This window comes from Kryptolebias marmoratus, linkage group LG12 (genome assembly GCF_001649575.2).
Source record: "Kryptolebias marmoratus isolate JLee-2015 linkage group LG12, ASM164957v2, whole genome shotgun sequence".
In the NCBI taxonomy this organism is placed as follows: domain Eukaryota; kingdom Metazoa; phylum Chordata; class Actinopteri; order Cyprinodontiformes; family Rivulidae; genus Kryptolebias; species Kryptolebias marmoratus.
The window spans coordinates 24,073-38,846 of record NC_051441.1 but is presented as its reverse complement, the minus strand read 5'-3'; the positions used below and the strand labels follow the sequence as shown (position 1 = coordinate 38,846).

The following is a 14,774-nucleotide window of genomic DNA, read 5'->3' as shown; positions in this document are numbered from 1 at the left end:
CGTGTTCTCAGTAACATGTTCCTTTAAATCCTCGGTGCCGAGGGCCGTAAAAGCTCAGGTTAGTCCAGCGGTGCCCGGTCCTGGTCCTGGTCCTGGTCCTGGTCCTGGAGGACCACCATCCTGCAGGTTTCAGATGTTTCTCTGCTCCTCAGCAGCCGTTCTTCACTCAGTCATTCAGATCAGCTGAGTCACAGCTGCAGGATGGAGTTCCTCCAGGACCAGGACCGGGACCGGGACCAGGACTGAGAAGCCCCGAGTTCGAGCTCTCATGTTACACAGTGAAAAAACTGAATCCTTGCAGTCAGAGGCCAACAGTGTCCTCCATGTTATCTGAAAGGTCTCAGCAACATTTCTTCCCTCTCTTCCTGCGGTCTCGATCTCTCTGGGCGTTGATGTTGACAGTGTCCTTCTCCCGCTCCCGTTCACGTTCGGCTCGGTCTTGACTCTGCTTCTTGGCCCGCAGAACCATGTGGGTAAACGCCATGAACATCTGAACACAAAAACAAAAACAACCTCATGCTACTTACCACCAGAACCTCCTGAAAGTCTGCTGGAAGCTGTGAACCCTGCGGACACCAGCCCAGAGACCAATAAGCTGGTACACACCTCAGCTATAAGAGCATCGTCCCCCATGGAGGAGGCTGGAAGCTTAGATCAAGACAACATGCAGAGAAATCAGCTGTCAGAGCAACAGAAAGGTGCACTGAAACAGGATCCACCACAGAAATACCACAGCTTGTCCAAACCGAAGGTTCTAGAGAAGCAGAAGTCAGGAGAACAAACAGGGTTTTCTCCTCTCAATGGAAGGAGAATAACAAGAGAGTAGATCCACCCAGAGCTGAGACTGAGCCATGCTGGAGGAGGAGGCATCACTCAATGATAACACTCCATGGCTCCAGGATCTAAGATCTGAACACACCAACCTCCCAGAGCAAGAACCAGGAACCAGAACAGCTGCAGAGTCTCAGGAAGGAAAAGCTGGACTGAACCAGGGCCTGACAAGATCCACATCTACTGTCTGAAGAAACTGACTGCTCTCCATGAACACCTAGCAGGACAACAGAACCAGCTGCTGATGGAAGAACCCACCCTGAGTGGTTGATCCAGGGCTGGACAGTCCTGATCATGAAAGACCCCCAGAAAGGAGCATTTCCTTCCAACTACCAGCCAATCACCTGCCTCTGTACAACATGGAGGCTCCTGTCAGGCAGCAAAGCGGCTAAGATGAACAGGTTCATGGGTCGGTACCTGAGCGAGGCACAGAAGGGAACTGGAGCCAAGCACCACCAGCTGCTGGTCCACAGAACTGTAAGACCAGACCCACCAACCTGTGCAGTGCCTGGACTGACTACAGGAAAGCCTCTGACTCCATGCCCCCCACATGGATGCTGGAGGGCTTTAAACTGTATAACATCAACACTAAGAGTCTTCACTGAGAACTCAGTGGGAATGTGGAGGACAACTCTAGAGGACCATTCAAAGCCACCTGCAGCATAAACCAAGGTGATGCTCTGTCCCACTCCTGCTCTGCATGGACCTGAACCCCTCAGCCAGATGGTTGCAAAGAGTGGCTCTGGATGCTGGTTCCAAAGTGGAGCAGTCATCAGCCAGCTCCTCTACAGGGATGACATCAAGCTGGAACATCTAAAATAATGCACAGAACCATCAAGCTCCAGTCCTCGGGTAGAGGACCCAAGTTTGAAGTGAAGGGGAAAAATAGAGTAAACTAGGTGTTTTTTTAACACAATATAATGTAATCTATTGCAATCTAAACCTGGACAAGGTTTTAAAATGTTCTGTTTTTGTTTCTTTTCATGATGGACTCAGTGGAAACCCAGCTGGGCTGACGGTGTTTCTGGGTCTTCAGAGTCTGCAGGGATCCAACCCAAATAAAGTTTCTCGTACAGTAGCACAGATCATTGTTCATCCAGACTACAACTCTGTAACCAGTAACAACGACATCGCCCTCCTGAAGCTGTCCTCATCAGTAAGTTTCACCTCCTACATCTCCCCCGTCTGCCTGGCAGCTTCAGACAGCAGCTTCTACAGCGGCGTTAACTCCTGGGTCACCGGCTGGGGCAACGTTGGAGAGGGAGGTGGGTTACAAAAATAAAACTCATTATTCATAATTATTTCATATCTGTAAGATCAACCTCTCAACTTTAGTCAAAAGTTTGACTGTGGTCTGTAGACACAACGCTTAGTTATTTTACTGTTGGCCAAAATTTGTTGGAAAAGTATATTGATGATTAAAAAAAAAAGTTTTTATAATAATTACAAAACAAAGCAGGGATTATAAAAAGCAACATAAAAATATTAAATTCATTTCAGTTTATTTATATGGCACCAAGTCACAACAGAAGTCGTCTCACATACTTTATAAAAGCCAATTAGTAAAAGTTATCTGTCTGTGGAAGCAGCAGATTGGGTTGAATCTAGCTGTTATAAAGTATGATTGTCATGTAGTCTGGCTTTAGTTCTCAAACATTAGCTGCCCCAGAACTCTGTACAGCATCGCCCATGAATTCTAGAAATGATGGCTCTTCATCTTTTCACTGTAGTAAATAAGTAGTGTTAAACTGAGTAAATAAATCAATAAATGAGCGGAGACACATCAATTAGCTGTCACTGTGGAGAAATAAGATGGTGCAGATTCTTCCGGGACGTGGCAAAAACAAAACAGCTACAGAGTGGAAGTCCAGTTGTTTATTTTTTCAATTTTAGGGGGTGGAGAAATAATCAAACTGTTTCAAGAAAGTTATGACACTTTTTTATTTTGCAATCAATAAGTTTCTCATTGGGAAGCACTTTAACCTAAGAACCCCTCCCCAAAAAACCAAATGAAGTCATATTTTTAACAAATAAAGACAATTAAAGGGTTAGGGTTAGGGTTACACTGATCGTATTCTGCATATTTATGAATGGTAAATGGTAGCTGACCAGAACTTTTAAAAGGTTTGTTTCTCAAACTGGATTTATGTCTCCTCAGTGGGTCTTCCTTCTCCTCAAACCCTAATGGAGGTGGAGGTTCCAGTTGTGGGAAACAGACTGTGTTACTGTGACTACAGTAGTGAAGGTATCACCATCACCGACAACATGATCTGTGCCGGGTTAACTGAGGGAGGGAAGGACTCCTGTCAGGTGATCACCTCCACCTGTTTACAGCAGATTTCTATTTTCTGCAAAGATTCCTTCTAAACTAAATCTTTCTGATCTTAAAGGGAGATTCAGGAGGTCCGATGGTGAGTAAGCAGGGTGGTCGATGGATTCAGGCAGGAGTCGTGAGTTTTGGAGTCGGTTGTGCCCGGCCGAATATTCCAGGAGTCTATACCAGAGTGTCCCAGTACCAGAACTGGGTCAACAGCCAGATTACCAGCAACCAGCCGGGCTTCATCACCTTCACATCCACTGGGACCAACAGTGACCTCAGTGTTTCCTGTACAGGCCTGCCACCAATCCCCACCACAACTCCCACAACCACCACCACAACCACCACAACCACCACCACAACTCCCACGACAAACACAACCACCACAACTCCCACAACAACAAACACAACTCCCATGACAAACACAACATCTAATATGTCAGTCACCACATCAACCACCTCTGCAACAGCAAATTCATCAAATACTGCACCGACAACACCTACAATAACAACACCACTTACAACTACAGCAATGACATCAAGCAGCTCACCAACATCCCACACAACAACAACAACAGCAAGCACCACACCTAAACGTGAGTACCAAATCATGTTCAGTTGAGTTCTTTATTTATGTTGTGTGATGTTTACAAATGTCATAAACATTACCATGTCGAATCTTTTAAATCCACTTGTACCACTGCTGAACCTGACCTTTGCCGGTGGCCGTTCCCTCCAGCGGTGATCTGCGGTGAAGCCCCGCTGAACTCTGGTGTTCTCGATGGAAGTTCGGTGGCGTCAGCTGGTGAGTGGCCGTGGATGGCGAGTCTACACAAGAATGGGCAGCATGTGTGCGGTGGGACGCTGGTGTCCAAGGACTCTGTGCTCACCAGTGCCAGCTGCTTCTCCAGGTGATGGTCTGTTCTGCCTTGTGAGATGAAATGTTAGAAAGTTTTTACAGTTATTTATATGGCATTGTGAATTTTAGTTCATTTTTATCCATCCAGACTCAAATATTTGACCCAAAATTATACATGGCAACTTTGTTAAAGCACCACTTTTGAGAAATTTGTATAGGTAAATTGTACAAAACCCCTAACTTTAAAAAGTGCAATCTTTGTTTTAAATCAGTAAAATGTTCAACCCTAACTTGTTTCCTTTTCTTTCCCTCAGCTCCCCCAATGCATCCGAGTGGACGGTCATTTTGGGTCGTTTGAAGCAAAATGGATCAAACCCCTTTGAGATATCTTTGAAAGTGTCAAATATCACCATGAGCAACCTGACGGCTTCCAATGTTGCAGCGCTTCAGCTGTCAGCCGAACCCCCCCTGAACGATTACATCCAACCCATCTGTCTGGACACCGGACTGACCTTCCCGGTGGGATCCACATGCTGGGCTGCCGGCTGGAGCGCCGGGCAAGGAGGACGTGAGTCCAACACATAAAGGCTGACACAATAATCCTAAATGTTTTAGAATAAGAATGAATGCCAATGCAAATTAAGGTTTTTAGAAAAGAACTTTCTTACTTCTCTCAACTTTAGAAGAACAAGTTCTGCTGAAGCTCCAGACGTCAGTGGTAAACTGTGGGAATGTATCGATAAGTGACAGCATATGTACAAGTCAGTTTACACTGGAGCAGGTAAGGGATATTCTATTGACCTGGCTTTACACTCCACAAATGTGTTTCTTCAGACCCTTGAGTGAATTATTCTAATTGTTCCCCTTGTGCTCATCTGAGTTTTCTCCTGGCACTCCTGGTTTCCTCCCGGTGTCCTCCCGGTTTCCTCCCACTGACCAAAAACATGCATATTAGGTGAATTAGTCCCTATGTATGAGTCAGAGTGTGAATCATTTGTCTGTGATGGACTCGAGACCTGTCCAAAGTGTCTCCACCTGTCGCACAGTGCACCAGCTGCCCCGCAACTCCGCCTGGAAAAAATGGGTAAAGAAAATGAATGGTTGGATGAGTTTACATGCATGAAATATCTCAGGTTTTATGTTGTTGGGGACAAGCTAAAGTAAAGTTGTCTTGGTTGAGGGACTAGCCAAAATGCATGAAGAGTTTCCTGATGAAACAAACAAGAAACCCAGGACAAGGATTTCCCCTCCTGTCCTGAGCCACGGTTGGAGGAGGGGCTTTTCTGTAAAAGGTTAGTAAGAGCTGGAAGCATCTGGCAACAATCTCAGAATATTGGAGTAAATTAAAACTGATGTCAACATTAATATAAAGTCAAAATGTACTGGAACACCATAACCTCCCAACTTCCTGTCCTTTGTTTTCACCTGTCCCACCGAATGTTGACAACAAAGGTACGTTCACAAACACTGCTTTTAGTTGAATTCATAAACACTGTTTGCAACTCTTTAGAAACATTATTATTTCCACCAAGGAGGTTATGTTCTGGTACTGTTGGTTGATTTGTCCAACTGTCCGTCCGTCCATCCGTCCATCCATCCATCCATCCATCATCCGTCCATCCATCCATCCATCCATCCATCCATCCATCCATCCATCCATTTTCTCTACCCACTCCTTCATGCAGGGTCTCTGGGAGCTGGTGTCCCAGAGACAGGAGGCGGGGTCAACCTGCACAGGTCGCACCTCCATCACATGGTCTTTTCTGTACATGACCAATCAAAACAAATAACTGGTTTGCCTGGTGGCAGGAAGTCAGACTTATTCTCAGTGAACTCCTCCAGGTGTGGTCTTGGTCACAGAGCTCATTCATAACTTAAATCCAGACAGTTTCTAGGCACAACTAAGGGTCAAAAGTAACATATCTCTGTGTAGATGGTATTAAATTAACACCTTCAAGTATGAAGTTATGCTTTTCATGATAAAAATATTACTCACACTGTGTTTAGAAGTTGGCTCAAGAAAAGAGATTTAGGCATGTCATGATATAGTTTGTAAGTTAAGGAAGAATAGAGAGGAATGCTGACAGGTGGGTTATCGGTGATAAGAAGAGATGCAGACAGCTTCAAAAGTTAAAGTTGTCAAACTGGTGACTGAACAACATTCCTTGTCTCACTCATGGACATCAGATTTAAGTAGTTAGTGAAACATTACAGATAAAAGTTAGCTTTCTTGAGTCCCTGTGGTGTCTGGACTATTTTTAACCAGAGTGAAACGTGTGAAGACAGGATCTAAATGAGCTGAATAAAACAATTTGGACATTCAGCTCTAATGTTGGTTGGATTCTTTTATGCAAATATGTTCATCTGAGCAAAAACAGATATTAATGGACTGGAGAAAAACTGAAGGGACGTTTTTTATGTATAGGCAAATCCTATTTTAACCCTAACCCTAGCTCTATCCCTTGTCCCTTAATTTGAAGTCACAAGAGGTAGTGGTTAAAATAATCCACGATGAAATGGGACACCCCTTCAAATAGCCATCAGTTGTTCCTAAATCCTTTTACAAAACAGTTGTGATGTCAGTTTTTCCAAAAGCTTTGCAACTATTTTTGACATTTCTGTGTGAAGCACCTTCAAGTATGAGGTCCTGGTTCTGATCTTTAAAAACTGGGTAGAAGTGTAGGCATGTCATGGTCTAAATCCCAACTTAAGAAACAGAGAAGAGTGTTGACAGGTGAATTCATTGTCTATCATAAGCAGCTGTTAGTCAAAGCTGTCAGTCTACTGGTTGAACAACATTCCTACTCTCATTCATGATCACAAGCTATAAATAGTTACTGAAAATTTACAGATAAAAATTTATTTTAAAGAGGTTACTAGTGGAGTTTATCAAATAACTTCTGGAAATATTACAAAAGGATTGGTATAAAGTCTGCATCCAAATGAGCCTGTTAGATTGGATTTTGGCATGCAGCTCTAATATTCCTGTTTCCTGTCAAAATGTGTCTGACTGAACAAAAACAGAAGACCATTTCGCTGGGGAGAAACTAATATTTTATTTCTTTTAAAAGACAAAGCGGTGAAAATATTCCTCTGCAAAATGGAACACCAACTGTCTCCATATTTCCCGAATGGAAAAAAGGTGGAAGGCACTAATCGGGTCTGGTGAGTCTTTCCCCCAAGTGGAGGACTTCAAGTATCTGGGAGTCTTGTTCCTGAAGGATGGCAGGATGGAGCGGGAGATGGACCCGCGGATCGGGACCTCGCCTGTAATCAGGGGGTTGCTCCAGAAAGGAGTTCAGACATCAGATTAGGATGTCTCCCAGGTTTTCTAGGCATGTCCCACTGGGAAGAGACCCTGGGGCAGACCCAGAACTTTCTGGAGAGGTTATATATTCTCTCTGGTCTGGTAACACCTTGGGATCAGATAAGCACACAGAAGAGGAAGCTATCATTGATTCATTTTACTAAAACAGACACCACATCAATATACTTATGTCCACCCATCCATCTGTCCATCTTTTTACCCATTTATTCCTGTCTCCAGTGGTCATTGGGTGGAAAGCAGGATACACCCTGGACAGGTCTCCAGTCCATCACAGATTGAAAATGTGTGCTTTATAAAACTTCTCCAAAGCAAGTTTTGTAGTAAATAAGAGAAACCAATACAAGCTTCTTGTTTGTGTCCTCAGGGGGGCTCTGGCAGCCCGCTCATGTGTGAGCAGAACAACTTCTGGTTCCAGGCGGTGGTGTTGTCCTTATCAGGCACCTCTACCAGTCAAAAACAGCTGGAACCTATGCTTGTCTTTGTTAGACTGAATCACTTTCAGGATTTTCTGAAGGAGTCGCTGGGCTCGTTACTGTCGCCACCCTCCAGAGAAAGCAACACCACAATCAACAACAGCACCAACAGCACCAACAGCACCAACAGCACCACCCAGACTACCTCAGTCACCATAACCACCACCATGGCAACAGGTGGGGGGACTCTCAGTCACTTCCCTTTCTTCTTCCATCTTCACCTTCTTGTCCACACCTTATGTCTCCAACTCTTTTCATAGAAATGTCCAGACTGCCTTTATTCTTACATGATGTGACGCGCACAAATGAATGTATGCAACATTTGATTTGACACTTTATAATTTGAGAGCTTGACTTTCTGTTGACCATTAGCTGAGTTGTTATGTTGGAGGGAGAGTTAAACCAGACACTTTGAATAAAATCCTCTTCTGAACCACTGCTAAGTTCTGGTTACTGATGAATGTTTTATGTGTTTATGTTGGTGTAAATTCACCAACATAAAAAAGCTTAAAAAAACAAAACTTGTAGCTACAGTCCAGTTGTTTGTGTTTTGGAACCTTTTGGATTTAGTGATATGGGTTTCTGTGCTGATTGTTTATTGTAATAATGTTAAAGACATTTTACACTTGCACTTTACTGAAAGTAGCATTAGTACTTAATGTTCAAACTTTGTTGGTGTTTGAAGCAACACTGATTTGTTGTAGAGATGTGTGCTATTTCTTACATTGTTGTTAATGTCAGATAATTAATCCTAATTGAACAAAGCATATAAATCTGACATAGTTGTAACTAACTTCAGGAATATTGGCAAAAGGGATCTTCCATTTTTGCTTCAAATGTGAAAAGATAAATGTAAAAGTTTGTTTTAAATGTGAATTATTAATTGTTTTTCCAGGTGACTCTTGATTCATTATAAGATTAGAAATATCTCAGTTCCATGTCGAAGAGGCTTAATGACCACAGGTCTGTGCTGACAGCAGCAAACAGTCGTTTGGAAAATATCAGAACATCATGAAATAATAAAAAGACTAGTTTGACATCCCAACAATACAGTAATATGAGTTGCAATGTGAATAAAAATATATAACATATATATGAACAGTTTATCTTTTAACCTTGAAGAGAGGAAGATAAGCCCCTTTAACTTTAAGTCCATTTGACCCGACGGCCATGAGAAGGTTAATAACTGAAGGCGGTTTAATTTTTAACTACTTTTGGTTATTGAACAGATTATGATGAATTAAATATGCATGAAGTTTCTGGATCACAGTCAAAGACGAGTGTGTTCCTTAGCAAACACTTATAATACTGCCACGTAAATAAGCATTCAATATGCACTGAAAGTTTAAAATCAATGATTGCCCTTTCATTTGAATAATTTGACTCCAGCTGCACTGCAGCGACAGAAGATCCCGAGTTTCTGACCAATTAACACGTTTTGTTGTAATTACTTTCCTTTAAAATGAAATGAAAAAAACTTTTTGATTTAAGCTCTTTGTCTGTTATGCTTTTGTTAAAATGCTGCAAATTTTTACCAGAATTATTTACATAAGACCAATAAAATTAAAGAATGAATTTGTGTTGCATGTTTGATTTTTCTGTGAGGTCTGAATAAGCTGCCTGAAGGTTTGATAAATTCAATCATTCATTGTTGGGGTGATTGTAAATAAAATAAGGAGACAGTTGGTAAAACTCATGAACTTTATTACATGCATGCTGTCACACAGGCGCCATGATAGAACTCTGAACACAACATCTCCCTTGTTACCCAAACATCCTTCTTCACTTTGAGCAAAAGTAGCAATATTTCCTCAGAAATTTTAGTAATGCAAAATAAAGTTTCTGCAATTTATCTTTCAACTTTCAATTGGAAGAAGTGCTATAAAATACAAATAAAATCTTCATGAAACATTAAATTAATAACCATAAATAGCTCAAAATCACAAACTGTTTGTTAGAAATAAGATTTTAAATCCTCTCCTGAATCTGACAGGAAGCTGATGGAGAGAAGCTGAAACTGGAGAAATCTGATCTCTGATCAGAACTCTGGCAGCAGCTGTTTGGATCAACTGAAGACTTTTAAAGAGTTTTTGGACTCCCAGATAATAAAGAGTTCCAACAGTCCAGCCTAGATGTGATAAATGCATGGAGCAGTTTTTCTGCATCATTTTCAGACGAGATGTTTCTAATTTCAGTGATGTTGTTCAGGTGGAGGAAAGCAGTCCTGGTAACATTTTTAATGTGGGGTTAAAAGACATCCTGATCTTAAATAACACCGAGGTTCTTTACTTTAGAACTGGAGGCCAAATTAATGCCATCCAGAGGAAGAGAAAGGCTGCAGAGTTTGTTCCTAAGATGCTCAGGTCCAAAAACCACAACCTGTCTGTCTGAGTTTAAAGCAGAAGATTAAGAGTCCTCCAGGTTTTATGTCTTTAAAACATGTTTGTAATCTAAGGAACTGTTTGGATTCATCAGGTTTCATGGACAAATATAACTGAGTATCATCAACTAATTGAAGTGAGGTGAGATGGTGTTCCACCCTTCCCACCCAGGTGCACCAGGTGTAAGTAGGAGCACGCTGCTGATTGGTGGGCAGGGCAGACTCCTTTATAACAGGGCAGGTTGCTGATTGGTGGGCGGGGCAGACTCCTTTATAACAGGGCAGGTTGCTGTTGCTGGATGAGTCTTTGTTCCTGCTGTCAATGTGGCTGAGCTGCTCCTGAGCTGCTCCTGAGATGCAAAGTGCTGTTGTTTGATCCAAGTTGCTGGGATATTGTTGGTTTTGGGTGCTACACCTGCCAGGTGTTTCTGCTGGCATTGCTGGCTGCAGCTGGAGTTTTGTAGCGCGTGGCCTCTGCCTGTCTCCGCCTGCTGACCCGCTCCCTCCTCTGGTAGCCTGTGCATCTGCTCCTGGGTAAGCTATCAGTTAATCAGCTTTTTAATCTGAACCCATAAGTAATGTTTTATTTTTCAGGCTCGTGATTGCTCGGCGTGCTGTGGCGCTGAAAGCTGCAGCGCACAGGGCCGCTCTGCTGTTTGTCCTGTTTGGTTAAAGAGTTTGGACTGCAACTATTGCTGTGGTTCTTAGCAGCAAATTGATGGGACTGTGCGTGTTGCCTCTGATCCTGCTGTGCTCAAGTGCAGGACAGTAACAGTTTGTTCCACCATTGTATAGTGTTTTTCTTTCCTTGCCTGCTTTGTTCTTGCATGTTTTTGGTGTGGAAGAACTGGATTACTTGTCTTTGCCTCATGCCTGGAAGGTGATTTTAATTGGTATGTTTTACTGACTTGTTAATAAAACATTCTATTTTTGGGAGAACTGTCTGTTGTCCAGGTGCATCTTTTTGAACCTGTTCTGATTTGTTGTCATAACTCTGAACTGGTGTTAAACACAAACTTTAAGAAGTCTTCTAAAGAGGCCTTGGTGGCGCTGGTGTGATGTCAGCCCGCCCCTGTGGCGACATCACCACCATCAGTGGGTGGATGACTGTAGTGTGAAGCACTTTGGAGTCCTTGGACTAGATAAAGTGCCATTTAATACTCTATGAAACCTAGATTAGATTTAAGGCCTGTTTCCTGAATGCAAATGGTATCTGGTTAGTTTAGAATAACTTGAAGTCCTTTAAGTTCCTGTCCATTTGTTATGAGCTGTCTGCTGTAAAATAATCTGGTGGAGTGAGCCTACCTCTGTTTAAATGTCATTCTTCTTCTCACTGCTAAAACACACCTGTCCCACGCTGATGCAGCAGCACCACCAAGTGACCAAATCTAATAACAGCAACATAAATGCATTCACTGTGGAAACTTCAGATCACCTCTTATCGTCATTATTTTACTTATCCCTGAAAGAGCCGCAATGTAAACTAGTCTGACTGGAACAGAAAGAAGCAGCAGAACAGTGTTTTCAGACCTTTTTTCTTAAAGATGTTTTTTTGTTGTTACTACTTGTTTAACCTTGATTTCTCATTATGTAAAGGTATATCAAGGCTTCTTTAAACGGGACCATCATGTTTCTGCTGCTTCTAGAAACAGTTCAAGCATAAAAAACACCCAGATGTTTTCTGACAATGACTAAATGTTTTCTGGTATCTGCAAAACTACCTGTTTCAAAAACCTCAGGATTGTTGCGTCACAATCCCCGTTACCTAGCAACCCAAGTGGAGCTCCGCCCACTTCATTACAGGAAGACGTCACATTAGTTCTGCTGGTTTTACTGCTGAACAATGTCTGCTGGAAAATGATAATAATGGGTCCCCTTTAAAGTTTTATCTTATTCAATTAAAATGTACAAAAAATAATTTTTAAAATACAATTTTTTTTAACAGAACAGGTTGTCACCTTTATATTTTTATCAAAATATCAGATATTTTTATTCAACACATTTGTCAGACAAGAGTTAACAAAATATAACATTAAATGTACATTTATACAAAATAAGTGTAATAAAAATGAATTATATTGTCCTACAAAAAGAACTAAAACTCCAGTTTAGCAGTGTTGAGCTGCTCTGGAAGATGAGGGCTGAATGTAACAGTGGAGCAGGTTCTGGTGTCCAACCAGTCTTCACTTGATCCGGATTTCGAAGCAGAGGCAGTTGCAGGAGTCGCACTCCGGAGGCTGGCAGGTACAGGTGCAGTCCATGTTGATGCACTGAGGAAAACACAAGGATTTAAACACACTTATTAAACTTCTCTCTGAATATTTTACAGCTTCAGGTCTCGAGGATTGTTTTCTTTAGAGAAATTGTTTTATTAAAATCTCTTAAAACCCTTTAAAATTATTTATTGTAACTTTTCTCAGTTTTTTATCTTGAGCTTCCTGTGAGTGAATTAAAAAATGAATGTCACAAAACATTTATCTAAAGCCTCCCGTAGAGGAGTTTATTTCTGCGTCAGAATGATTTACTTTGTCTCATTCATGGAACTCTGTCCTGAACTCCTCAGTTACGCTGACTTCTGCTTGGTCTCAGATAAATCCAAGGACAGCAGTGAGAGATGTGATGAGATTTGTTGCTGCTGACGGAGGAACAGTTTGGTTCCTTACTGAAGGCGAGGAGCAGGAGCTGGGCAGGAACGATCGGACGGTGGGCAGGCGGCAGTCACACATTTCAGCCAGTCTGAAGCACTGTTCGCACACCGAGACGTTCGGACAGCAGGTGGCACACTGGAAAGAACAGCGGTCCTGAGGGGAGAAGCAGAAATCATTTGAATTTATTTATCACACGTTAATGAACATTTAAACAGGTTGAGTCAGCCAAAGACTCATCATGATTAGCACTTTTCACAGATATGAGCTTCTATTGTTAGACCCAACATTTGTAATCATGAAGACAACTAAAAAACAGAAATAAAATAACTAACAAATACGTTGAATTTATCTCAGAATGGATTTAAATGAATATTTTGGTAAATAAGTCATACAGAAAGGACTGTTTCCCTTGAAGCTGAGTATCTGTGGTTTTCTGTAACAGTTTATACTAAATGTAGAAGATTTATGGTCAATCCTAAAGATCTATTATGACAGTCTCTCCAGCTTGTCCTGGGTCTTCCCTGAGGTGTCCTCCCAGTTGGACATGCCCAGAAACCTCCGTAGGGCGGTCCAGGAGGTATCTGAACCTCCTCAACTGGCGTTATGCTGCTCCCCTCCACCTGCCGATCTCACCATTCATTCTTCCATCACTGTCTTCCTTCACCACCGTCTCAAACCATCTGTCCTCTCTGTCCAACATCTGAACACTGTGGTCCTCCAAAGAGTGTCCCTTCTCCTCGAGGAGCAGGAGCTCAGCTGAGTCCTGAAGATCTGCTCTCCTGAGTTGAGCTGTGCATCTGTGGAGAAGCTGTTTGTTTCTCCAATATGGAGGTCTGACCTACAGACACCAGACTGCTCAGTCTGTGTCCTCAGGACGGACAGGCCTCCGTGTCCTCAGGATGGACAGGCCTCCGTGTCCTCAGGATGGACCGGCCTCCGTGTCCTCAGGGTGGACCGGCCTCCGTGTCCTCGGGATGGACGGGCCTCCGTGTCCTCGGGACGGACTGGCCTCTGTCCTCAGGATGGACCGGCCTCCGTGTCCTCGGGATGGACCGGCCTCCGTGTCCTCGGGATGGACCGGCCTCCGTGTCCTCGGGACGGACCGGCCTCCGTGTCCTCGGGACGGACTGGCCTCTGTCCTCAGGATGGACCAGCCTCTGTGTCCTCAGGATGGACCGGCCTCTGTGTCCTCAGGATGGACCTGGATGTTGTGTTTGGAGGAAGTCCCTCAGAGTTCCTCAGGTTCTGCAGCAACATCAGGGATGAGGATGTTCCTCCGTCTGTTCCTCTCCTGGTTCTGCTCAGAGGTGTGTTTTTGTAGATTTCCTCTCTGATAAAAGCCCAGTTAGGACATCCGGATGTTTGGACAGCTCTTTGATGTTTCTGGTCCTTTTTCTTCCCTTGTGTCTCCGTGGGGACGTGTTCAGCCCGATGCTGTAGAGTTCTGATGACAGAGAGTTTGTGTTCCAGTGGTGCTGAGAGTCCAACAGAAGGTTCTGATCTGTGTGGGTCGGTTTCCTGTAGACCTCAGTGTGGAGGCTGTCCTCTCCATGTGAACCAGACAGTCCAACAAAGGCAGCTTGTTGTCGTCAGCATCTTCTCTGGTGAAACCTTCTACTTCTTTATCTTGGGTTTGGACCCAGGTATCGTTCATGTATCTGAACCAGCAGCTCTGTGATGTTCCCTTAAAGGAGTTCAGGGTTCTGTTCCACTTCCTCCATGTAGAGATTGGCCACAATGGGTGACCCTGGAGATCCCATGGAACAACCACGCTTCTGTCTGTAAGAAATGTCATTAAACTTGAAATAAGTGGTAGACAGTCAGAGGTCCAGCAGGGTCAGAGGTCCGGCAGGGTCAGAGGTCCAGCAGGGTCAGAGGTCCGGAAGGGTCAGAGGTCCAGCAGGGTCAGAGGTCCGGCAGGGTCAGAGGTCCGGCAGG

At 43.3% G+C, this 14,774-nt stretch overlaps 2 protein-coding genes across 4 annotated transcripts in view; one reads left to right on the top strand and one right to left on the bottom strand.

Moving 5' to 3' along the window:
- Nucleotides 1-8,969, top strand: part of LOC108249130 (transmembrane protease serine 9-like) — a 28,586-nt gene extending 19,617 nt beyond the window's left edge. Inside the window, exons 4-11 of one of the 2 annotated variants that reach the window (XM_017438307.3) lie at nt 1,828-2,096; nt 2,990-3,141; nt 3,222-3,744; nt 3,888-4,059; nt 4,322-4,575; nt 4,691-4,788; nt 4,888-4,962; nt 7,700-7,835. In XM_017438307.3, the coding sequence (XP_017293796.1) occupies nt 1,828-2,096; nt 2,990-3,141; nt 3,222-3,744; nt 3,888-4,059; nt 4,322-4,575; nt 4,691-4,788; nt 4,888-4,962 (1,543 nt within the window). In that variant the 3' untranslated portion in view covers nt 7,700-7,835. Of the gene's footprint in view, nt 1-1,827; nt 2,097-2,989; nt 3,142-3,221; nt 3,745-3,887; nt 4,060-4,321; nt 4,576-4,690; nt 4,789-4,887; nt 4,963-7,699 lie in introns of both variants that reach the window. The other variant, XM_017438306.3, reaches the window with a different exon arrangement.
- Nucleotides 8,970-12,164: 3,195 nt separating this feature from the next.
- The window catches only part of si:ch211-198p11.6, a 5,987-nt gene continuing 3,377 nt past the window's right edge, over nt 12,165-14,774 (bottom strand). For both annotated transcript variants that reach the window (XM_037978816.1, XM_037978817.1), the window contains 2 exons: nt 12,852-12,989; nt 12,165-12,458 (listed from right to left, as the gene is read on the bottom strand). In XM_037978816.1, coding sequence (XP_037834744.1) covers nt 12,372-12,458; nt 12,852-12,989 — 225 coding nt within the window. In that variant the 3' untranslated portion in view covers nt 12,165-12,371. The remainder of the gene's footprint in view (nt 12,459-12,851; nt 12,990-14,774) is intronic.